This window comes from Xiphophorus couchianus, chromosome 3, assembly GCF_001444195.1.
Source record: "Xiphophorus couchianus chromosome 3, X_couchianus-1.0, whole genome shotgun sequence".
In the NCBI taxonomy this organism is placed as follows: domain Eukaryota; kingdom Metazoa; phylum Chordata; class Actinopteri; order Cyprinodontiformes; family Poeciliidae; genus Xiphophorus; species Xiphophorus couchianus.
The window spans coordinates 22,744,726-22,770,475 of NC_040230.1; the positions used below are offsets into that span (position 1 = coordinate 22,744,726).

A 25,750-nucleotide genomic window follows, 5' to 3' on the forward strand; every position below is an offset into this window, starting at 1 on the left:
CTGAGTAGGAAGACATTTCAAGCCTGCTTTGACAACTAATGATTTAAAATAGCTGTTTCTTTATGACATACTCAAAGGTTATTGTAGGGAGATGTGGTTACACTACTCCGATAAATTATATCTACCAGCAGAAGGGTTGTTCAGGGTTATTCTGTTTTGATCAGCGTTCATAATCAGTAATATTTCATAGTGAATTCTACCCCGTGCACAATAATAACATTTTTAAAAACTATATTATCAGGTTATGTCTGTGTCATTTTCAATCCCACCCCAAAAAGATCAGCGGATACTTGACACCTTGTATGAAAACAGGTTTCACACAAACCAAGCTGAGTGTCCCCCTCATCAATGTTTCTTTTTTTTTTAGAGAGAGCGAGAGACAGGAAGCTCTCAGGAGACATCTGCTGAGAGGATAATTCTAGGGTTGGTATTGGTAAGAGTGCTACAGTCAGTATTTTCTGTCACAGCGGTGCACTGAACGTGCCTCCTGTTGGACCCAGAGCTTCCAGTGCAGCTAATACCACAGTTGGCAGCTGCTCTGTCTGTTGGTACTTCTACCAGATTGACTACTAGATCCTCAAACTGAAGATGTAATACTTTTTTTTTTTTTAAAGCAGGGCTGTTTACAGGTTTAAGGTAGATTTTGAGGAATTTAGTTTCATGACAGGGTTAGAAAATGTCTCCCAGTAGTATTCCTGTGTGTTGGAAAACAGCTGACTGTGCAATGGGTAGTCCTTATGGGCCTGTCAAAAAAAAAAAGAAAAAAAGATGGCTCTCCCATGTATTGTCCATGCTGAATGCACAGCTTGTTAGAACAGATAAAAATAAAAAAAAGTGTAACAGTAGCCAGCCATATTCAGCAAGGGCCAATCAATTTCTACAAAGGAGTGTGTCTTCCCGTCTTAATGCAACATTTCTTGGATTCATCGGATGTAAGAAATGAGTTCAACGTGGGATGGACAAATAAAGTTAGAAACATTCTCCTCTAAATCCTACTAGGTCACTAGTTTGACAACTTCTGCCTTTCCGATTGGTACCATGTGGCAACAAAAATCAAAAGTGATGACGTGTTCTAAAACATTGACTTTTGATATTTTTGAACCAGTTACATCTAAATGAAGAAAAACAAATAGGAATGTCAAAGAAAATATTTCTTCCTAAAAAGCAATAAAGATACTGGATCCTGTTGTTTCTTTGTTGTTGTTTTTTCGAATCCTAAAATATTTTTTGATTGTTATTCTGACAATTCAGTCTTTTTTAGGAAACACCAGGAACAACAACTCTACAGTGCATAAAACAGTCCTGCACACACAAGGAATTTGATAGTTAAATATTGGCAAAGACATATTATTCAATGCAACAGTCTAACTAATAACAAGTAATAAAACTTTGTCTACATATGAAGACTATTTATCAACTATAAAATAAAATAAAAAAAGTCAGTTATTCTTGATAACGTTAGTAAAGCTGTCATAATAAATGTCTTGAATGAATTTAGCAGTACTTTCTGCTTTTCTGTTTAAACAAAAGCTGTTAGATAAAATAAATATTAAATTAAATTCGTTAAATATTTGTGGTTGAAATACTGGTATTGACATTTACAGTCCCAATGTCTCAGTCAAACTATGGTGGTTTTACACAAGGTAATACTGTGAGAATCACCCATCTGCTCTCCCTTAAAAATTATTTTAATATACACAATATCTGAATGAATATTTTAAGTAGCTACAATATTGGTTTAAGGAACAACTTGACATTTTGGAACTCATTTAAAAATGTAAACCAATGAGAAATCACTTGAGAACCATTTTCATACTATTGACGCAGCCTGAAGGAAGCGGATGGGGTTTAGTGACAGCTCAGACAAGATAAAGAAGGGCAAGCAGGATAAAATGTTGTTAAAAAAAAAAAAAAAACAGAGTAAGTGAAAGAGAGACATAATAAAAATAGATTAACAAGAAAGCATTCAAAAAACAGAAGCTATAAATTTCCTGTCAGGTGCTGCAGTAATAAGGGATTAAAATAGAGCCGGATATCATTCCTACTACGGTCGGAAGTCTGCATTTATTGTTCCATATGTTTTCTGTAGACTAGGATGAAGTCATATTTAAGAAATGTCTTTGACAGGCATCCAATAAAAAACAACAGAATAGCAATAATTCAAATTCAAAACGCTATGGTGTTTTTCCTCTTATAATTACAGCCACTTTCAAATGATCTCATTTTATAAAATTGTGTGACAATCAACTTTGAAACTCAAACAGAATCACAGGTCAGCCCCTAAAACTGCACAAATTACAGCAGGAAACTCTCAGAAACACCCGCAGACACAATTATGCAGAGTCCTCAACAAGATGACGCTTTGATAAAAGTGTCTTAATGCTTGATAGTACATTTGCATGCCTGTAAAAGCGTGCTGCATAAAAATACCCAAAGTACATGCTAATGAACTTCTGAATAACATCCACAAGGACAGGCACATGCACATACATACTAAGTAGACCTGTAAATCCACTCTGCACTACTTTCAGCATCAGGCAACTAAGCATATGCAGACATAAACAAGTGCATGATTAAAAAACAAAAAGATGGTCTATACAGTCTTAATTATTCATGAAGGAAGCAAAATCAATGAAAAAAGCGAATTGCTCCTGAACTGAACCACATGTGGCGGAAAAAACAAGTCCGTCCGCTCCGATCTTTCTGTAAAAAAATTGCAGTTCACTGTATGTTTTGTTTGCTACTGAACTCAAATTTATTCATATGGTTCCAATTCACACCAAAGATCATTCCAAAGAAAGACAAAGAGTTCCACTTCATTCTGGAAAACACAGAAATATAAAATCAAATCAACCATATCAATACAGCCCAAACACACAGTGGCTCAGATTCGATAACTTAATGTCCAAGTTGACCGTAATAATATTACAATGGAGACATGTTAAATTAGCCATTTGCAGGCAATTGCTAAAAGTGTTTTTAATTTAAGAATAATGAAATGTTACAAACAATATCCACCAAAAGAAGAAGTTCAGGTTTGAGAATTAAACTTTAATCATACTTATGTAACAAAAAACAGAGAAATTAGCTCTTCAAGACTTGAGTTTATTAAGAAATTCCTGGAAGTTTAAAAAAAATTATATCCATTTATTAATTTTTTACCTACTATGTTTATTGGGTGTTCTGAAAAAGCTAGAGCTTAAGATGTTCAAAGTTAATTTGCTAAATTAGGCCTTAGGATAAAAATTTTAATTTAACATACGGGCTTGAGAGACTTGAAACATCATTTCCCCCAGGATTGGATTATTTTCCAATCCAATAAGTTTGGATTGGAAAATCTGACTTGTGAACATCTCTGCTCAGAAGTAATGGATCTCTATTCACCACGATGCTTTTATTTTTAGCTTAACAACTTATATTTAAAACACCCAGCCCTTAAAAGGACTGCACCTGCCATTCTTTAAACATCTGCTGCAGAACAATAGAGTAGAGACCTGAAATATGAAAAGACAAGACGTTGGATCGCTTGTCATTTTCAAAAACAGTACTATCTGAGCTGTTTCAAGCTGTTTTTAGCTTGAGTTAAAATCAAACAGACCTAGACCTTTTAAGACTGTTTTTAGTGTTATTTTTACCATCGGCTGTCAGACTCCGACTCAGAGGGAGATAACGTAGGACGACAGATCTGAAACTGATTCAGGCAAAATCTGTTGTTGAGAGGGACTACTTTGACTCAAAGCACTGGACTTTTCGAGTGTTTAGAGTGAAATATCTGGTATTACACCAACATGTATGCAGTAAGCGTAAAGTTATAGGAACATTTTTAAAAAATAACGATGAAAACAGATGCACCGTCTGCAATTTATAGATCCAGCGCAGACATTAGGTGCAAGCTGTGTGATCGTAAAACCTCAGAGTTTCTCTCTTATAACAGCACATCCCGGGGTTAACTGCACTATGTGCAGGACAGAATATTGCTGTGATGTCAGAGCAATGATTAGTCTTCTCGGTGGTATTATAGTTGCTCTGGTGGCTCCGCTAATCTGCTGATTTACTGTGCAGCCGCACCAATATCAGCAGCAGAGTAACTGCATCCAACAGTTTACGCACAAACCAATTTCGAACTCTGTCACACAACTACTCATCTCACACGAACGCGCAGGCGTGCACACGCCCACACACCCACACACACACACCCTGTACACGCCAGATTGGAACATTCTGAAAGGCCAGGCAGAAAACACGTCTCAGTGGTGTGCTCCAACCTAATCTAGAAAGGCCTTTTATCCCATCTCCTACCTCCACTTCCACTTAAATCAACAATTTGCTGAGACCCACACAGCTAGATTACACCCTCTGCAAATGTGGCCTGCAAACACATACATGAGCTTCACTTCTCCTTTTGGTATTAGTTTCTGTTTATCTCTCACTATGGCTCCCTTGACCTATCTGTGTGTGTGTCTCAGGCAAGAGCAGAAACGCGTGTCACACATGCAGAGGCTGGCGTGGTGAAACTTATAATATACGGCTCTGAAACAGGCAGTGTGCCTCGGAAACGAACGAGCAGTGTGAATGGATAAACTTTGAATGCAGATAAAAGATGTTTAGAGCAACTCCAACGCAGCTGAACTGGCCACTGGCTGGTACCACCAAAAATAAATGTTGTTTTTGAATTTTTACAGAACCATATTTAAGAAAAAAAAACAAAAAAACATTGTGTTTGGATGTCAGAAACTCAAACCAAACACTAAAATCACTCTCATTGAATATAAGCCGTATTGTCTCTAAAAAAAGAAAGTAAACCATTTTTTAAGTCCAATGGTTTATGTATCTGGACAATATAACATAAAATCTGGCGTTAACAAGGTTCTCAAAGTGGTTTTTGAAAGAAGATGACAGCCTTTCCAACCAATCTATGGTTTTACGATTTTACTTTTAATCGAATGTCTTTAACCTTACCTTTGAAGATGCTCCTTCAGGCCTGTAAAGTTTTAAAATTACCTCATGCTTTCTGTATCAGGTTCTTTGAAAATCATATGGTGTGACCTTGGGGTGAATTTGCTGGGCGCGTCCATTTTTGTGAAGATTACCAACTGCCCTTAATGTTAGCTACTGGTGAATAAAAAAATCTCATTCTAGATCGGTAATCTCCAAGGTCAGTCCTCAAGGGCTCGTGTCTCACAGATTTTATATCTTTCCCTGGTTTACCACACCTGAATCAAAATGACGGTTCATTTCCAGGTCTCTGGAGAACTCAGTGACATGAAGAGAAAGTAATTCAACCATTTGAATACGGTGTGTTAGAACAGGGACACATCTGCAACCTGCAGAAAGTGAGCCCTTGAGGAACGAACTTGGACAGCCCCTGGTGGAGTATGGTGGATTTCAAATTGTTTGGGAATAAGTTTAACTCTTTCCAGATTCACAGGCACCACTGATGTCGTTCCTACTTGTACAGTTAATCGAGTGGGTATAGTAAGCAGCACCTTGCTGCTATTTAACCTTTTTAAGTGCTTAGGTTTCTTAATCCAAAATTTCTATCTCGGTTGTGTCTTAGTTTAATAGTTACTTGTCAGTGTGAGATATGTTGTGGGTTATTGAGGTTAGACTTTAATAATTTTACAGCCTGGGAAAGATAAGGTTGTTTTTTATGATATCGAGTTTTAAAGATGCTGTAATTTATTTTCCCCATGATTGAATATATAAGCATGTGTGTGCTTAACAGTAAAGTTATGGAGTTCAGATTAAAGCATGAAAGCTCCCAGAAGTAATTTGACTGGAGACCAAGAAAAGAAGTGTTTTCATAAAGTAATCCCTGGCTAAGATTGTACGGGTTTGGTGTTTGTACTTGTGGAATGATATGTAGGCGTGCGTGTGTGTGTGTGTGCAGTGAAGAGTTTTATTCAGGATTTCATTAGCAGGGAATAGGAGATGTTTGGCCTGGCCAGCAACCTCTGGCTCCGAGACAAGAGCTTGTCTGTAACCCAGCTAAATTGTGCTCAAGGGCAAATACTGTGGCAGTTTTATGGAGTTTAACTGTGCTTCTTTATATATTTTTCTTGAAAAGTGAGAGATAAAGCATGCAGAGGGCAAACTCTGTGAAGTATTTTCTTCATGGCGCTGTCCCCATGAGCTTCTTGATTAGAAAAAGGAAACTATATATATATATACACACACACACAAGCAATTTAGAATTGTATTTGCAAGTGGTGATCGTTAAATTCAGACACTTAAGGGATTAAAGAGAAGTCCCAATTACTGAAGCATGACTTAACAGGAGTTTTGTATTTTGTGGAGAGAATCTGGGATTTATTTGTTTTTATTGCTATGAGATCCAGCTGGAAATGCCACTTGTTTAAAAATATATGATTAAAGAATAGAATACAAGTCTCTAGAAGAACATATATTTGTGGGGACTGGGTGGCTCATTTGGTAGAGCGCGTGCATTATGTGCAAATACACTTCTCAGTGTGGTTGAACTGGGTTTGATACTTCCCCTTCTCTCCTTCCCTTTCCTTTCTGTTGTACTGTTCCAGGTACTGTTAAATAAAGGCCACAAGAGCCTAACAAATGAATACATATCTGAGATGCAAAATACTTCAAGAAATCAGGTTGTAGAGCATCTCTCATTTTGGCAAGCAACATTCAGTTTGCTCATGTCCAAGTGCTTCATCCAGCAATGTGATGGACTTCTTCATGCCGAGTTGAATTCTTGCATGTTTTTCTTTCATTGAACACGCTTAAGAAAGTACAAGTATGTGTATTTAGGCACTTACGCAACCATTTTTTTTGCCCCTCCAAGTCATTTACTTTTTGTTGGAAAGATTTAACAAGAAAACTTTGTAAATATCTAGATGTGTTTCTGAACCCTGCAACCTTGAAGGATATTTAATTGAAAGATATGAGTAAGATCAGTTTATCTTGTTTTAATCCTGTCTCTGTAGTCAACGTGAATTTTGAACAGATATCTAATGGCTGGTAGCAAGAAATAAAGAAAATGGTTTATAGATTATTAAACTCCACTGCACACTACGCACAGAAGTAGTCAGCATCTAAGGCTGCTGCACACTGATTAGGCAAAACATTTTGACCAATAAGAGGTGAAGCATCTAAGTGACCTATAATGTCTTGATGAAGATATCTATTAGTGGGATATATTAGGCAGCATATCAACGTTTTCTTCTCACAGTTGATGTGTTGGAAGCAGAAAAAAGGGGCGAATCAAAGGATTTGATTGAGCTAGACAAGATCCCCAACGTGATGGCCAGAAGATTTAGTTCTGAGGTATTCAGTGGTCAGTGTTTATCAGAAAAGGTCCCTGGCATTGGCAGTGAACCAATGTCAGGGTTATGGAGGTCAACTGTCCTTGATTCTTCTGCAGAGCAAAGACTGGTCCCCGTTATCTGACTCCCGTATACCTTTAAAAAATTGTTACACTGGCAATGTTAGAGCTCTGGAGTCCGATATGGACCTTAGAGCAATGGAAGACAGTAGAAAAAATGTATTGTTTTACATCACATCACTAGCATCTGTGTGAATTTTGCTTACCCAGGAAATGTAAAGAATGCAAGTTGGTAAAGGTAGTCTGATTATTTGGGTAACGTTTTTCTTAGAAACCATGGATTATGAGACCCAAGTGGATGTTACTTAGTGTAACACGGATTCATGAAAACGGTATTCCTTAAAACCACAAACTTTTATAAAAAACAATTGGCTCTTTACATATTTGTTAAAGCTATCACTTTGTCATAGCAGAGTAGAATAAGACAGATATGTGAAAAAAAATCTAGCTCCTCTGCTTTCTCCCAGGGATCCCAGTACTAACTGCAGAAAACCTCTGGAACAGAAACACTAGGAGGGTCTCACCGCTGTCGATCATGTTCATGCACGTGCATGGTTGACAGCTGGGGAACCAACACACCAATAGTCAATTGATTAACTGTGTATTTCCCATTACTACAAATTAAAGGATTAACAAAATCTTGCATGATCATAGGAGCTTCTTAAACAAACTGAAACACTCTTCACGGATGCTATATGCATTTAATTCTGCCTGAGAAGACGTTATTTGTCTTTTTAAGTAAAAGACAAATACTGGATTGGTTGTTCTGCACATGGAATAACACATAGTTAAAAACAAAAACAATCCAATTTAAACTCAGAATTGACTAAATATACAATTTACAACCCCCAAATAGGAAACATGAAAGAGAATCTAAACACGTGGAATTTTATTTTAAGTGGTTGTACTATATTTGTTATGTTGTTACAAGGATGAATGTAAAAAAAAAAATGCAAAGAGGAGAATGAAAGAAAGAGAGCAAACAAAGAGACATAGGCTCACTGCAGCGTTGCATGATGAAGGGAAACAAGTAGGGAAAATCCCTCAAGCCGTTAATTCAATTATGCCGATGGTCCCTGGTGTGGGGATCACCCACCCACCCACCAATGAAGGAGCCCTACCAACACGGCGATCAGGGACTTCAGACAATGAATGAAAAATGAGAACGGGGAAACACACATATTCCCCATGCTGATTGTTATAATGAAATATTTAATGCACAGCATGGATACAAATAATAACTGCACCATCCACCAGTCAAATAAATTCGCATATTTAGTCATCCACATGTAAAGCTTTTTTTTTTTTTTATTAATTTAAAAAAAAAGTGTCCTGATTGTAAGTGCTGTGTGAGTGGGTGACAATAAAATTCAAAGTGTTGATTATGACAGAATGTAGGTGTACGTAATAAATATGGAGAACATTTGCAAATATGTTAACTAAGTCATTTATTTAAAATGTGTACTTAGTATGCACAATTTGACATGGGCACTTTATAAAGTCTAATGGCTAACTTTCATTGAACTTTTAAAACAAGGACAGTGATGTGAATGAATTATATCACAAGCTTTCTCACTAGTGATGTGACTAAAATCTTTAGGCAAGTTAATTGAAGAGTCTGTAATTAATTAATCACATTTTAATCAAAAACTACATACTGACAAAGTAAGAAACTATTTGATTCAAAAAAACATTTTTGCTGCTAAATTAATAGTGAATAAATAGGCACATGAGCTTAAGAAACACAGAAACAGACAGACTTGTAGTCATTCACTGTGTTCCAGAAATAAACCCTTGATATTTGAATCAAGGGTTTATTACACCACAGGACATGTTTTATATCATTTGAGTTTCATGCCAAGCAAATATTTTGCAGCTACAGCATCTCTGAATAAAGCTCTGAAGACCATTATCTGTGTTACAATTAAGCTGTGTCTTAAAGGTAGAATATTGTTGATTCATTACAACTGTAGTTTCTTCTGCACATTATCAAAAGCAAATGCTATCATCTCTTTTGTCTGTAAACAGCAAACAGCTAAAGGTCATAGTCTGCCATTGTGTTTAACTTTCACCTGGATTTCTAGTTGCCTTAACATACAATTGAATTACAGTACAGCACCTCTCCTTTCAGCCCTTATTCAGCACTTTTTTCCCCTGTTAAGCATTCCCTTCTTCTGCCGGCTGTAGTACATCTTTCTTACACATATACATTTCATTCCGGTAACTATTACATTCATATGAGACGTCTCTTTGCCTGACAGCTTACAACATCACAAACAGTAAAACCAAGCTCAGACAAAATACTTGACTGGTTGTTTTATTTTAAAATACTTTCCCAATCTGCAGAGTGGATGGAGGCGTCCTCCTTTGAGGACAGTCTTGTTGCATCTTGCAGATATTGCAGAGAAGTAGCCCTGGTTGACACAACTCTGATTGCAGATAAAAATACTGACGGTCCACAGAGGTCCGCTAGGGAAGTTAGTAGACACGTCATATGCAATTCGTTATCCCTTCATAACATAGCAGCCTTATAAACACTGTCGTTTTTGTTTTGAGCTTTTTTTTTTTTGTCTACACTTATTTGTAACAAAATTGACAGCTTATGTTCCTGAAATGTTTCAGAGAGAAGGGAATTAAATAATAGGAAACTGAATTTCTTGTAGGAATTTTAGAAAAAGTGGTAGATTTTTATAAACTAATTTCTTTATAGAGTTAGAAAAGCATGTACTTCAACTTTAGACTATTAAAAAAATAAATCCTGATCTAAACTCAAAGGTAAAAGGAGACAAAGGTAGGATTTCCTATTTTCCTTTTCAGCAATGAATGCCAGTGTCAGGATCTGTGTTTTTCTGTGTTTATTTAGAGTTTTCTGTGTCCTTGAGTCTCTTCGTTGTCCTGTCCTCCCCTTGATTGTTCCCAGGTGTGTCTCGTTTCTGTGATTACCCGCCCATGTATTTAACTCCACCTGTGTTCCTTGTTCCTCGTCGGGTCCTTGTCGTTGTATGTCGTTGTCAATGTCTAGTCGTCGTGTCCATCTGCCTGCTGCTCGTTGTTTGGACTGTGTTCCCGTCATTAAACTCATCATTTTCATTTCTACCTGGGTCTCAAGCGTCTGCCTCACCTCAACACCACACCGTTTCATGCCAGAAGGACCCGACCAGACCGAACGGTGAGGCACGCTATTTTTTACTTTTCATCATGGACCCAGAGGAGTTAAAGGAGCTAACTGAAACGATCAGGGAGTACGAGGAGGCAATGGCCAAGCCGTACGCTGCCATCCGACGCCTCGGTTTCGCCATCCGCTTGGGACTGCTGCTGGACTACTGGGTTCCTCGTTTTCCGCACCCGGGGTTGGTGGAGTTGCAGAGGGAGGCAGAGTGGGAGCGTAAGGCGGCCCTAGCCGTCATGGCTGGCGAACCTCTGCCTCCCAAGCCGCACAGTTTCTCCGCCAGCCCAGATCCCGCTCCAGTTCCGGGACCAGCAACTCCAGCCAGCGTTCCAGCCGGCGCCCCCGAGGCCGTTTCAGCCGGCGCACTCCAGGCCGAATCAGCCGGCGTTCCGGTCGGCGCACCCCCGGCCAAGTCAGCCGGCGTTCCAGCCGGCGTTCCTGCCGGCGCACCGGAGGCCGTTCCAGCCGGCGTTCCTGCCGGCGCACCGGAGGCCGTTCCAGCCGGCGTTCCTGCCTGCGCACCGGAGGCCGTTCCAGCCGGCGTTCCTGCCGGCGCACCGGAGGCCGTTCCAGCCGGCGTTCCTGCCGGCGCACCGGAGGCCGTTCCAGCCGGCGTTCCTGCCGGCGTTCCTGCCGGCGCACCGGAGGCCGTTCCAGCCGGCGTTCCTGCCGGCGCACCGGAGGCCGAATCAGCCGGCGTTCCAGCCGGCGCACCCGAGGCTGAATCAGCCGGCATTCCAGCCGGCGCACCCGAGGCCGAATCAGCCGGCGTTCCTGCCGGCGCACCGGAGGCCGTTCCAGCCGGCGTTCCTGCCGGCGCACCGGAGGCCGTTCCAGCCGGCGTTCCTGCCGGCGCACCGAGGCCGTTCCAGCCGGCGTTCCTGCCGGCGCACCCGAGACCCAGACCCCCTGCGTTCCTCCCGAGACCCAGACCCCCTGCGTTCCTCCCGAGACCCAGACCCCCTGCGTTCCTCCCGAGACCCAGACCCCCAGCGTTCCACCCGAGACCCAGACCCCCAGCGTTCCACCCGAGACCGAGACCCCCAGCGTTCCACCCGAGACCGAGACTCCCAGCGTTCCACCCGAGACCGAGACTCCCAGCGTTCCGACCGAGACTCCCAGCGTTCCGACCGAGACTCAGACCCCCAGTGTTCCACCCGAGACTCAGACCCCCAGTGTTCCACCCGAGACCCCGACTCTCTGTGCTTCACCAGAGACCCTGCCTCGGGGGGCTCGTAGTCGCCGTCTGTGGGCGGCCCCCGGGACTCATCATGGCCACCTCCAGCGCCGCGGACGGCCGCCGGACCGCCGGACCGCCTCCGTGGTTCCCGCCTCCAGCGCCGCGGACGGCCGCCGGACCGCCTCCGTGGTTCCCGCCTCCAGCGCCGCGGACGGCCGCCGGACCGCCTCCGTGGTTCCCGCCTCCTTTGCCTCCGCCCACCCTGTGGGTAGTTTTTTGTTTGTTTATGGACTCTTGGCCCTTCTTGTGTTTCCACCCACGATGGTGGGTTGTTTTTTGTTTTTCTGGACTCTGGCCCCCCGTCCAGCGCCCCTCCGCCCACCCTTGTTGTGTTTTTTTTTTTTTGTGGGCGTCTGGTAGCCGCCCTTGAGGGGGGGGTACTGTCAGGATCTGTGTTTTTCTGTGTTTATTTAGAGTTTTCTGTGTCCTTGAGTCTCTTCGTTGTCCTGTCCTCCCCTTGATTGTTCCCAGGTGTGTCTCGTTTCTGTGATTACCCGCCCATGTATTTAACTCCACCTGTGTTCCTTGTTCCTCGTCGGGTCCTTGTCGTTGTATGTCGTTGTCAATGTCTAGTCGTCGTGTCCATCTGCCTGCTGCTCGTTGTTTGGACTGTGTTCCCGTCATTAAACTCATCATTTTCATTTCTACCTGGGTCTCAAGCGTCTGCCTCACCTCAACACCGCACCGTTTCATGACAGCCAGCAACATACATGTATCTCTTTTATTATTAGATTCGGACTCGGTCAGGAGAGGTATATCAGCCGTGTGTGAGCCTGTCACACTGAAAAAACAGAGATTTTCCAATGATTTTCTTTAATAATAAATTATTTTGTGTAAGAGAGCCAATAATCATTAAAATGCCATCCCAGATTTTTAGGTTTCTAAGCAATTCAAAATCTTGCCAGTTCATAGTCTCTAGTTTGTATCTCAGCGCTGCGATTAAATTCCTTCCTACTTCCATTTTGTAAAAACTCTTTTTGTCTTTTTATGTCTTGAGCCATTGCCTATCAACTTATTTCTTCTGTTATTTAACTATTATTATGAATTATAGAGACATTAAAACAAAAAAATCTTTGAATATTTTACCTTGTATATATTGTCCAGATACTGAATATATTTTGTAGTTCTGTTCTTTGTTTGGGCCAGTCAGCTCTCGTCTGAAATATAACTGCTGGCAGAACCAAGATACCCAGGAGCAACCTGTTATAAACATTATTTATTGGAGAAACATCATGACATTTCCTTACTGTGGACTTTTGAGAAAATTATTTTCCAACACCAGTTTTCAAAGCGGGTACAAAATGTACCCAAGTCCAATTTGAATTGTTTAGCCATCTGAACAAACTGGCTCTTGTCGGTACCCAAAAGAAGCTGGGTAAGAAACAAACAAAACTGAACACAAACGGAAAGGCCAAGGAATAAAATCACCAACAACCATCTTAAACATTCTAAATATCCATTCTGAACTACAGAAAGTGTATTATTTCACATGTACCCTGTTGTAAAATACAAAGTAGCAGTCAGAGCCTCCTACCTGAAGTTTTTAGTGGCTTCTTTTTGTCTCCTTCATTGCTTCTCAAACTTTCTCTGACAAGAGCAGTCTCAGTGAGCATTCTTTTTTGTACAACCATAGATCCACACTTAGTTACACTTTGTTCTACAAAGAGAGAAAGAAAGACAGACTACCACAAAGACAAATTCAGAGTGAGAAAATCAATGGTTTCTCCCTGACCTCTAAATTAAATATGGCTGCCTTGTACCTAAAACAGTGACAGCTGCAGTAAAAACAAAATAAATTTGCTGCACTTATGACATTTCTGAATCTCATCAAATCGTTCATAGACATATTATCAAACAATGTTCTTTGGTGGGTTTGCTGCTACAGTGTCGGAAGGTATAAAACACAAGGACATCTGTTGTTCTCAGCTTGTTTGGCTAATTGAAATTAGCCTGGTCAGCCAGCATATCAATGATCAAATCTTAGTGGACTTTCCCTGAATTGGAACACAACTAAATTGGGTTTGATGTTATTGCCAGTTCCAAATGTTGACTTCAGAGGTAAATAGGTCAAAGCATGAACATCCAACGACATGTGCCCCTGGTTCACCATTCTCTACTTACATACCAGAAGATTTTAATTGTCTTTCACTGCATTTCTCTTTTGAGATGGTTCTGGGTTTCCCAACTCTACATCAAAAGTTAATTTGTTCACAATTACCTTCAAGATAGCTGAGCTCAATATCTCCATTGAGGGCAACCAAAGGCTCTCCAGCCCACAACTTGTGCTAGTATCACATTTTGAAAATTATAGCTCTTTGTAATCTAAGCTATAAAGACAACTGCCAAGACATCTGTGTACAAATTAGACCTGTAGCATGTTGGCTACCAGTTAGATTACTGACGCTGATATGAGGAAGTGATGGTGACTGTTGAAGCTCTCGGTAATTTCCATAGAATAACTGTTTGAGGTTAAAGGCTCTGACAGGAGCTTTTAAGAGGAAGAGAATCCATTAGACAAGGGTCGCTACAAAGTGGCCAACTATTAAAAATGCAGCAGCCCCATTATTCCCTGACCAAGTCTGCAACTTCAATCTCTCTCACAGCATCACTCTTATTTCCCATCGGAACATTATCTGCCTTTTTTTTCCTCCCTTTTTTTGCCACCACCATCTGTTCTCTTTTTTTTTTTTATTTGTTTCACTCTATTTCCCTATTACTTCAGATTTTTTTCTTCCCTGCTTCATTCTCTCTCTCGCTCTCTTACCACATATCTTTTATTCCCGAAACTGCAAAGGGTGAGCTCCTCTCACGGCTCTGTGCATGTGCCGACCTGCCGAAGCTTTTCCAACACTGTTCTGCACAGTGGGGCAACGGTCAGCATCCACTACTGAACACTGGTACCAGAATAGAACAGCCCACAGAGAGTAATAAATGGACATATATGGGTGGTTAGGAGAGTCCCTTTTATGCAGTAAAAACTACAGGCAGTATGAACAGATGGCAGAAGAGAGGGAGAGAGAGCCCAGAACACAGTGGGAGAAAGACAGGGAAAGGGGCATAGAAAATCCAGGGTGAGTGTTTGGTTGGGCATTAAAAGACGACAACATAAGGCCACTCTCTCGCGTCTAAACTGGCACACAACGCTATTGAGATCAGGGCTGAAATCCAAACAGAACGGATGGCTCCTTAAACAAAGTGCACATGCTAATATTGTCAGCTGTAAAACTCCAACCGATGCAGACAGGCAGATGTGTGAGAAGAAACAGGGCTTGGGCAGAATGCATGCACGGCCATAAACCCTTTATCCCCTGTTTACTTTGCCTGCTAAACACACACAGTTCCTTGTCGGTGCGTGTGCAAGATGTGCGCTGCATAATTTATAGTCACACTTTCAGCTGAGGCGTAGTTCTTTATGTTTGAGGAAAAGGGGGGAGAGGGGGGTGAAAGGGACACAGCCACAGAGGCAGTCAAGGAATGAAGGAGAAAGTTAATATGAAACGGAAGATGAGACGATGAGTTAATCAATTTCTTTGTGCCGTCCTTGTGTTTACAGATTTGTACTTCCATCTTATGAGTGCCCCACCAATCCCCCCCCACCACCCTCCGCCTTTATGTTTGCTCATCACAGCCAAGCCAACCACTGACCACATTTATCTAGAGCATGATGGAGAGTAATTGAATGTGAAAAGCTCATTTTTGAAGACAGGCGATATTCCACTTGGATGTCCAGGCGTGTCCGCATGTGTCATTACTTTGATATCAGCTGAATGCTGTTTCTCATTACCTTAATTAAAGCTCCTCGTGTGCCGCTGAGCATATTAGCACACTGATCTGTGGCAAGCTGATGATCGGCTGGTTGATAATTCCACTTTATTTTCTCTCCCCCCCACATCCCCCCACCCTCTTTAGACGCTCTAATCTCAGTCTTTGTGATATTCATCAAAGATTCACATCTCCATCCAATCATCATCGGAGGATGAAAAGATTTCAAACCGGTGGGAAGAACAGTTACATTCAGATGTGCTTCACGTGTGCTTGTTCTGATGAAGATCTGCACACAAAAATATACAAGGTTCAGTAGGACAGATTGACGATCAGAGAAAAAAAGACTTAAAGGGAGATTAGAAGAAATGTTAATATTAGTATGAGAGCCTTGCAAAACCAATTCCAAAATATGCTTCTGCAGTTGTAATCATTAAAACTATTTGCTGTGTGTAAGAATACTAGACGGTAAAAAGTAAAGCATTAGACAAGACGTCCAGTCCTGAAGAATTAGTGCTCTGTATGTGTTAGATGCTTTATTGCTGGATGACACAGTATTTAAATATATGTGCATTTAGGAGGCTACTAAAGAAATTAGTGCTAGTCTGTATTTATATTTACGCCAATTTAATGAAGTGTGTTGGAGCTAGCCAAGGGTGTATTGACTAGTGCTTTAGCAGTACACAAAAAAATTATAATTGATCTGCTTCAATCAAGAAAAATAAACAAATATATATATAAATATGTAATTTGTTTTTATTATTTCAGTCAGCAGTAAGTTTTAATACTAACATTACTAACTAATACTAACATAACCTGCATCCTTTAACGATGAGTGGTGTTTGGGCTGCTTGGATTTGGACTTTAGCTAATCTTACTTCAGTATCTGTGATGTTGACGTTCAGCTTGTTGTTTCAGGTGAGTAATCTCCAAGTTACGACCTAAAAATTTCAATAATGCAGATCACGGAAAATTGCTTTAAGTCATTAGTAGTGGAGTTGGCTCAAAAGTGTCTCCAAGCCAGGTAAAAACTGATAGTGGAAAACTGATCCATTTCTTATCCAAAAAAAAGTTTATATATTCTTGTGAAATTTCAAAAACGTTAATGAATATGTGCTTTCAATTAATCATTTGGTAAGATTTTTTTATTTTAGAAAGACTTCTTTTTATGCAACTTACAGGTTAGTTCTGCAATATATCCATAAACAAGGTCCTTAATCTGAAAAGGCACGACTCCATTGTGTGACATAAACTTTGCCTTCCTCATGCTGATTCTACAGCTATGAAACCTAATTTTGGCAAAAGTGCTTGGACTTAAATTTGCCTGGATGATGTAACTACACATTTAATATGAGTCTAAACGCAGTTTAAATGAGGTATCCAGCAGGTTGACGCTTCACAGTGAAAGATTTCAATTTGGGTACCGAGCAATATAAGTGAGTAATATGTAATACCGGTGCGCCAAAGGACATTTGCCTTTTCCAAGCCAGAAGTCATATTCATAATGAATTCCACTTTTTGACTTCATAAAAAGCCAAGATCTCAGATTTTATTGTTACTGCCTTAAAATTTGCTGTGCCAACGCATTCCAGCACAGCCACACGACAACACTAACAAAGATCACAGCAACAATAACAAGCCAGCAGACTTTCTTATGGGATTATTCGATGTGCTTATTATTTTTAGCAGTAAGATGTTTTCATTCAGTAATTTCTTATGATTGGTGAGGAGGAGCGAGTGCGTCAGAAATACCCCAACTGAAAGCAGCTCATGCGGCAATTAGGAAAATCCCAAGAATCTCTTGTATCCCCTGAATAGATTTAGACAAATCATAGAGCAGTATGCGAGCATCAGCTCTCAACTGATCCCCTCCTACCCTCTTATAGTCCTGATTGAGGAACACTGAGTTTGTACAAGAGGACATGCCGTCCCTCCACACTTCTTGCTAATGTACAATGAGTGAACCTATAGCCCATTATGGAGGCAGAGCAAGAGCAAACTTGTGTTTGAGAGCAACCCTTTTACACAGGCTCCGTCATCTGGCTGGCTTATCGTTGTTGGTTTAAGCTAGTCATTTCATAACTGCGTTCATAGGAAGGTCATGTGTTGTGTGCCTGAGCCAAGTATGTTTGAGGGCTTGCACTCTAAAAGAGAAACGGAGGTTTATATCAAGAATAATTATAAATGAAGTTTCTTGCAGAAGTATTCAAACCCCATGCAACATTTTCACATTTTGTCGTGTTATATTCACAGATTTTAATGCATTTCAGTGGGATTTTATGTGAAGGACCACCATGAATTAATGCATGAATGAGATGCATTTTAATTTTTTCCTTCAAAAATCTAGGAAACATAGTATTCATTTGTATTCACCCTCCTTTAGTCTGACACCACTAAATAAAATCCTGTTCGATTTCCTTTAGCATCATCTCATCAATAAGTAGTCGTCTTCTCTAAATTTTAATCTCAGTAAAAATTCTGCTGTTCTGTCAAAAGCATCATGATCAGGCATAAAGTTGTGCTGAAATATTAAGCAGGGTTGGGTTATGAAAAAAAAATCTCCCTGTCTTTGAACATTTCGTTAGGTGCTACATTAGCAATGCCTTTCCTTTGCCATCCTTCGTTTTACTATATGGCTCTTTTCTTTTATCACAATGCCCCCCCCATCGCTCTTTGTAATTTTTGCCATCTCAGCCAATAAATTATGTATTAGGAGTGGGCATCAAGGGTAGTGGGAGTCGTTGCAAAAGAGCAAATATTTTACTGGTGTGCAAAATACTCATGCATGTCTATTACAATTCATTATCCCTCCAAATATTGCATCTTTCAAGTACAAGAAGTACGTGTAAAAAGGCACTATAATCAGACGAAATCAAAATTGAACATCTGGCCAACATGTAAAATCTTGAATGTTGCAGAAAACTAACACTGCGCCATCCCCACAGTAAAACATGAAGATGTCAGCATCATAATGTGGACATATTTTTTTCAAGGAGAAGCAGTTTAGAGCTGATGGGAAGATGGATGTGTTACAGATCAAACAGTCATGTTAGAAAACTTGGAAAGGCTTCAAAAATCATGAGATTGGGGCAGAGGTTTCCTTTTTAAGCAAGATAGCAATGCTACACATGTAGCCAAAGCTATAATGGAAAGGTGTGGAACAAAACATATTCATTTATTTAAAAATCCCACTCAAAACCCTAATTAAATCCAGTCAATTGAAGATGCTGTTCATCCAAATTAACTGAGCTTGAGATCTTTTGCAATTTTCAGCTTTTATCATTTTCTATCCTCTTATGCACAACTCCGTGTTGGCCTGTCACACACAATACACCAAAAATACCCTGTTTGCAATGCAATAAAAAAAAAAAAAGAAGACGTGTTCACACTTCAGCATAGTACAATAGGTCAAATGTGAGCAAAACTAAACAAACTGCTCAACACAGATCGCACAATAAATGCAGCAGGTTTAGTCTGTTTTTGTTGCGTGTTCTTATGAAAAAAACAAACAAACAAAAAACCTACCGTACACCTACACACATAGACTTTTTAAGTCAGACTTACAAAGCTAGATTGATCTACAAAGCCACTGCCAAGATCCATACAGATGTATAAGCGAGTTATTCTTAGTGCTCTAAACACACAAAACTGTTCTTTTGGGACCCACTGAGGTTTAATGACAGCAAGCTGCTTCGTGAACAGGGTCAGGCGGGGGGGGGAGTCACTTCTCAGACCCACACTCATGTTACCAGCATGATAGGCTCCCGTGCTTCATGCAAATGCATTCAGTCTCACACATGAATTGTGAGGAAAAAGTTGCTTTTTCATGTACAGTCACGGCTTCAAACCGTACACACAGAAGCAGCTATTATTTATCTGCAAACGTATTTGCTAGAACACACATGCACACACGCCCACACACCCTTCACAGCACAACCACAGCTGAGAGCGTACACTCGGTGGAGGTAGGATCCAATTTGATTTGACCTTGACAGCAGAAAGAAAAGCAGAGTGGGCTGGTGGGAAGAGCGGTGGATTGAGGGATGGATGGGGTGTAAGAAATGAAGTGATGGTCCGGGCCAGATGCCTGTTGCAGATACTTGAGAGAAATTACATGACCTTGAATAGGATGGAGATAAATCATGGAAACAAGAGAGCCATGTGGGATGGAGACATCTGTACACATAAAACTGGGTGACAAGCATGCATCAAACACCGGAGGTAATCCCACCTACATGGGCATGTGGTGTAATGTCTTAGGTAATAAAAGTATGGATCACTGAATAAATCTTTAGATTTACTGAAATGATAGTGAAATACGGCTTTATTATTTATGACAGAAAATAAACAAGAGACAACTTTGTTTGCTGTAAACCTAACACAGTAGGTGTGAAGATGGACTGTGCTGCCTTGTTGTCGTTAGGTACTTAACTACTAAAACTATTTAGCAGTTTTGGCTGTTAAGTAAAAAAGTGGTGGTACGATGAAGAACAATGATAACCATTGGGTAGAACAGCAAAACAAAAGCTATTAAGCGCTAACAATTTCAATTTGCTGAATGTTACAATAATGAGAGAATTTTTTTTTTTTTTTTTTTTTCACTTTCTTTAAAGTCACAAGTTTATACACAAAGATAACTGTCTGTTTGAACAGTTTTGGGAAAGTCCACATTGCTCTGTCAAGATAGTACTGTATGTTTTTGTTTTGAAGATGAAAAGTAAATTTATGGATTGAATATTGGACATCAATTGACCAAAAATCCAACTCACAGAGAGTTATAAATATACAGCACTAATAGAAGACAAAAACAATACCAGCCATCTTACACCTGTAGTAGGTACTGTCTTAAAAACAGATGTTTTTTTTTTTTTGTTTTTTTTGGCACATTTGCTAAAACTGTTATTATGTTACAACAGTATTATATGAGACATACAATCTGTGGGGAAAAAAGAATCAAGCTCCTCTATAGTCTTTCTCCCATCTACAGAAGTGAACAGCTCCCAGTCTTAAACAACTAATCAGAGCCAAGAGAAAGGCCTTACCTCTGGTAATAGAACTTGTGTACGCGCTGCTCAATGTGTTAATGGCAGAGAAACAATGTACTGTTACAGGAAAACCATTTATCCACCATCATCGGTTGCCATTTTTGCTAGCATGCTTATTAACAGCAGGTCCCACTGTGCCGACAGAGCTTTAGCATAGCAGAAAATAAGTGGGAGGGTGTGAGCAGTGCATACACAAGCTTCATTAACAGTGCTAAGACCTCCTCTTGACTCTGATTGGTGGTTTCTGACTGAGTGGTGTATTTGTGCAGGTTGCAGTAGAACCACCGGTAGAAGGCAGAGGAGCTTGATCTTTTCAGACTGTCTCATGTCATGCTGTCAGGACATAATTACAGTGTAACAAATTAAAACATTTTTTTTTAGAAAAAGTTACCAACTGCAGCTTTAAACCTGAACTAAACAATAATGAGCAATTTTCACATTTATTTTGAAGAACAAACGATTTTCCAAGACACGTTCATTATCTCGACTGTCTTTTCCATGAAGGGAAAATCTAGTGGCAGCCGTTACTGCTGCCAGGAAGCTGTCTATATATTTACTCTTCCAGTTTAGTAGAGAAAAAGGCACGCCTGTCATTAGAGATGTTGTTTATGACAGCCAAATCCCTGATGTGCATTAAGAAATTATTCCCAGCTTCTGTTTGTTTGTCTGGATTGCATCCCTAAAAACATCAGTCATCTAGCAAATGTGAACACAGACAGACTGGGATCATCGGATGAGTAGAAGATGCTGACGCTATTCAAAATGTGAAATGCAAATGTGATTGCCAAAATCCTGTGAGTAATTTTTCAGATTAATTCAACTGTTGTGAGCCAAAAAAAGAGGCAAAAATATGTCGGTGTGGTTCAACCAAACATTTCAGAGCCATATCAGTACTGTATTATTCAAAATCTTGCTTTGTCAGTTTACCTAATACAGTAATTGTATAGGCATTATTTCCACCAATCAAAGCATTATTTGTGCATTAGACTCTACGTGTCTTCATCAGTGTTATAAACTGACATTATTCACGATCTGTTGCAGTGAGACCTGGGATGCAGGGAGCTAAAGAATAGTCAAAATGTCTACCAACATGAAACTGTTTTAAATAAAGCTGTCAAACATCCTTTACTTGTTTTAAAGCTGCCTTTTTCTGTGAATGCCTTGCAAAAATTAAATTCAATCTTTGTATTTTGTCATGTTAAGCACTCATTTGTAGTGTGTACGCCAACACAAATGGATGTATTATTGAGAAGTTGGATGACAATGATACACATCCAGATTCTTACTTTGACTGAGCTATTTTAACACAATAAACAATTACACTTTCATCCAAGAATATATGAGTATATACATACACCTACTTGCCTTTGAGCATATAACAAATGTAACGTGTAAAAATGTGAAATAATAATATTACAAATGCTTGAAAATGTTAAAAAATAAATCAGAATTAAATGGGGATGATGTGTTTATGTTGATGGACAGTTAGTTTACCGCCACACATAATGTTTTGCATGTCCATCACTTGAAGAGAACAAACAATGGACATACTAAGCGCAATGTGTAGTGCAAGGCTTGTGGAAAACTGCAAAGGGATTTCTGATTACTTTCCACTTTTGTGATTTGTGAGGCAGATAAAAAAAAAATTGTCTCGTTAACAGATTCTATTACCTGAGCTGTGGACCTCTGCAGCTCCCAGAAGCCACTTGGTTGCATCCCTGATTAGCCATGTTTTGTTGTGGCAAACTCTTTCCAATTCCAGAGGAGGGATTAAACAGTACTCTGTGAGAAGTTCAAAGTTGGAATTTGTTTTATAACCCAACCCTGCTTAGAAATTCTCCACAAGTTTATCCCTAATCTCTCTGCTTGTTCCTTGGGCTTCTTGTTGCTACTTGCTATCAAATGTTCTCTAACAACCTTTGAGGCTTTCATAGAACAGCAGATGAAATTTCACACAGGTTAATTCTACTTGTAATTAGATTACATCTAAAATTTACTAATAGGAATTTTTATAATCAAGTTAGTGTTTGTAACCTAAAAAGTTTATAGGTTATAGATATTTTTTCCAATGCTCTTGTTTTTAGTCTTTGAAAATGTCATATTCTTTGAAGCTTCTTGCTTTAATTGTGGCTATAAAATCTTTAATGGTTGTGCTCCTTTCTCCAACAAAACTGTAATTCCAAAATGTGCTGGATGGCTCACAGTTCGACATATTTTTATCAGCTGAGCAACCATTTCTTTTACCTGCTCTTCCCACATTGAGTCCACTCAATAGCGTGATCTCTCTATTTTCACAGCATCCGACTCCTACACCGTATTTCTCTTTTTCCTCTCCCCATCTCTCTTGCCCACTGACACATGCACGTTTGTTAAATATTGCTGTGAAACTGCCAACTCCTCACGTTTACTATCGTGCAAGAGAAAAACAGATGAATAGCGGCAAACAAAGGGAACGGCGGGTGATATGATGCAGGAGTAATCGATCAGGCCTTCGCAATCCATTTTCTGCTTCTTGGTGGTGGGATAGTCAGAGTGTGTCAGTGTGTGCTTTTGTGAAATGTATTTATCAAGACAGCCCATGCAAGTGTAAGTAGGAGAACTGGAATAAATCTGAAAGAACCAAGAAAGAAGTGAGCCCGTTATCCTGCATTCTAGGTAACTTGTGCAGTATATAAGATTCAATCATTTCTGCAAAAATGCCATCAATGACCAGTAGACGGAAAAGATGCACGGTGCAGTGGAGAAAGGGAAATTAGGAGGAGATGTTGAAAAAAAGCACCAAGGGATAAGTGTGGGCCCCCTGCCCTGAACTTGAACTTCTAGCTGGTGGGAGTTGGGGCGGGTTGGAGGTGGGAGGACAAGGTCAAGAACCCAGAAAGGAAGAAGAGAAAAGATCCAACTGAATGACATTGGTGTGCTCTGGTTACAAGACAGATGGAAGACAGGGGAAGGCATTGTTTTGTTTCATAAACACGTCCAGCAGTTAGTCTGACACCTTCCAAATTGTTTCCTCACAAGACCTAAAGTGTAGAATTTCAGATCTTCCCCTTTCTTTCAGGATGTATTCTTCAAAAAGCTTCATTTAGTCCATTTTGGGGCAAATATCTACAACCTCTTGGGGAACTTGAACAATATAATTAAAAACTTTGCTTTATGTGGATTTATTTCCGATTGAGCTTAAGCTTCAAGTAGTTAAAAGTAAAAAAACCCCAAAAAAACAGGTATCAGTAATTGTGAAGCAAGTTTAAGCCATTTACAGGATAAAAGACAAATTTTGCGCAGTCGAGTATTAAAATAGGTCAACTTGGCTGGATCGCCCTACCTTTGTCTGGAGATAGTGGGGGTAGTAGTAGGTGTAGTGGGGGTACATTGGCTGCTGCTCCAAACGTTTTCCCATGTAGCTAGAATCCAACTGAAGGTCCTGGAGGCTGGAGATAGAAGCTCACAGGTGGGGTACAATCACTTCCAACCACTGGCCTGGATCCTTCAGGAGGGCTGTTTCCAAGAGTGGATGCAGAGAGAGCGCTCTTCTCTTGCTATTAAGGTGTTAGATGTACGAGGTGGACAGGAGGACACACTGTGCATGGGATTTCAGCTTGACTGGAGCTTGCAAGGAACTGTCGATTTGAGGGTTTCTAAATCGTGGAGCCAGGGTAGCAGAAGAAAGAGGTTGAGGAGACGGATGTGTGGGGTAAGGAGAGCCAAAATTCAGAAAGACAGTAGCAAAAGAGGGAACAATAAAGAAAAACTGAAGCGCAGGACTAAAAGGGAGTAAAAGGAGAGGGAAGAGAAGGATGTGGAATGAATGCTTCTGCTTGCCGGTTCTTGACACTATGTGGACTAGAAATTAGACTCACTCCTCTTCGCTGGTGCCCTGAACATGCCCCTCAATTTGTCTTCCAATGTCTCTCTCTCAATCTCTTGTTTTGTCTCTTTTATCCGTTTTTATCCAGTCCCCCTTGTTTCTTTCCCTCTCTTAAATCTGACGAAGAGCCTGATCCCAAGGGGAGCCCAGCTGTATCCTGAAGAACACACGGCGTCCTTCTTGCTCTATCCTCAAAAGACACTGGAATCAGCGATGAACTCACACATGGATGTGGAACCGGAGAGAAAACAGAAGGAGGAGGAAGAGGAGTAGAGGAGGAGAGTGGATGGTCTGGAGCTGAAGCTGTGACTGTTTTTTCCCCCTCACTCCCTCCCTCTTTTGTTAAGCTCCAGGGATAGATAGGTAGATATCGCTGGAGTCTTGCACGGAGGATGAGCAAAGAGGAAAAAGCCTTGGTAAAAGGCAGATAGCCTTATCCAGACGTACTCTCTCACAAAAAAAAACACGGAAAATCCCTTCTGATCCACAAGGTGCCCCTCCAACTCTTTTCTCTCTTCTTCTCTTCCCCACGGCGATCCCTCTCTTTCTTCTCAGGCTCTTTCCCTGATGGTTTGCTTCCCACTGAGCCTGGCAGCCGTCACTGTGTCTGTGACTGTGTGTGTGTGAGTAGTGGTGGTGGCAGCAGCGGCGGCGGCGCGGTATGTGTGTGACTGTGCATGTAACTGAGAGGGGAACGTGTTTGTGTGGCTGCTGGCGTCTGCTCCGCTCTGCGTGCGGAGGCACAGAGGGGCTCGGCTTCGGCGCAGCTACGCTCCTCCCTCTATCCGTCTCTTCCTCTCCCCGTTGTGTCTTTCTCTCTCTCCCTCTGTGTTCATCATGGAACTATAGGAGGGTGGGAGTGGTCGGTCCTGCCCTCCTTCAAGTTTCTGTGAGTGTGTTTGCGCTCAAAGGAGACTGAGAAAGACAAGCACTGACTGTCCGGCTGGGGAAGCAGATGTGGAGGAAAGAATAAAGAGTTTGAGATTGGCCTGGTGAGAAGGCAACACGTAACTAGGAAACAGAGAGAGACCCCCTACTGGCACTTTATAGGTGCAGCAAAGCTTGAATCAAATTTCTGAAGATGTTTTAATACCTTAAACATTCCACTCACGCAAGAACTCTGACATGTATGACCAGGCAAAAAGCCCACAACACTCCATTCACATGCCCAGTAAAAGGAGGTGTTGAACACAACTTGGAGAGGGTGCAGAGTTAAGTGTCTGTGTGGCACAGTGACCCACTGACACAGTGCTGCCTGTTACATCATGTAACCAGGTTTAAGTAGCGCTCTTACATAAGCACAGTGAGCCATGCATGAAAAGGTTCT

The 25,750-nt window shown here is 40.7% G+C and overlaps 1 protein-coding gene across 3 annotated transcripts in view; it reads right to left on the minus strand.

Moving 5' to 3' along the window:
* Positions 1–25,147, minus strand: part of LOC114141800 (RNA-binding motif, single-stranded-interacting protein 3) — a 132,913-nt gene extending 107,766 nt beyond the window's left edge. For all 3 annotated transcript variants that reach the window (XM_028012628.1, XM_028012626.1, XM_028012627.1), the window contains exon 1: positions 23,881–25,147. In XM_028012628.1, coding sequence (XP_027868429.1) covers positions 23,881–23,955 — 75 coding nt within the window. In that variant the 5' untranslated portion in view covers positions 23,956–25,147. The remainder of the gene's footprint in view (positions 1–23,880) is intronic.
* Positions 25,148–25,750: the final 603 nt, after the last annotated feature.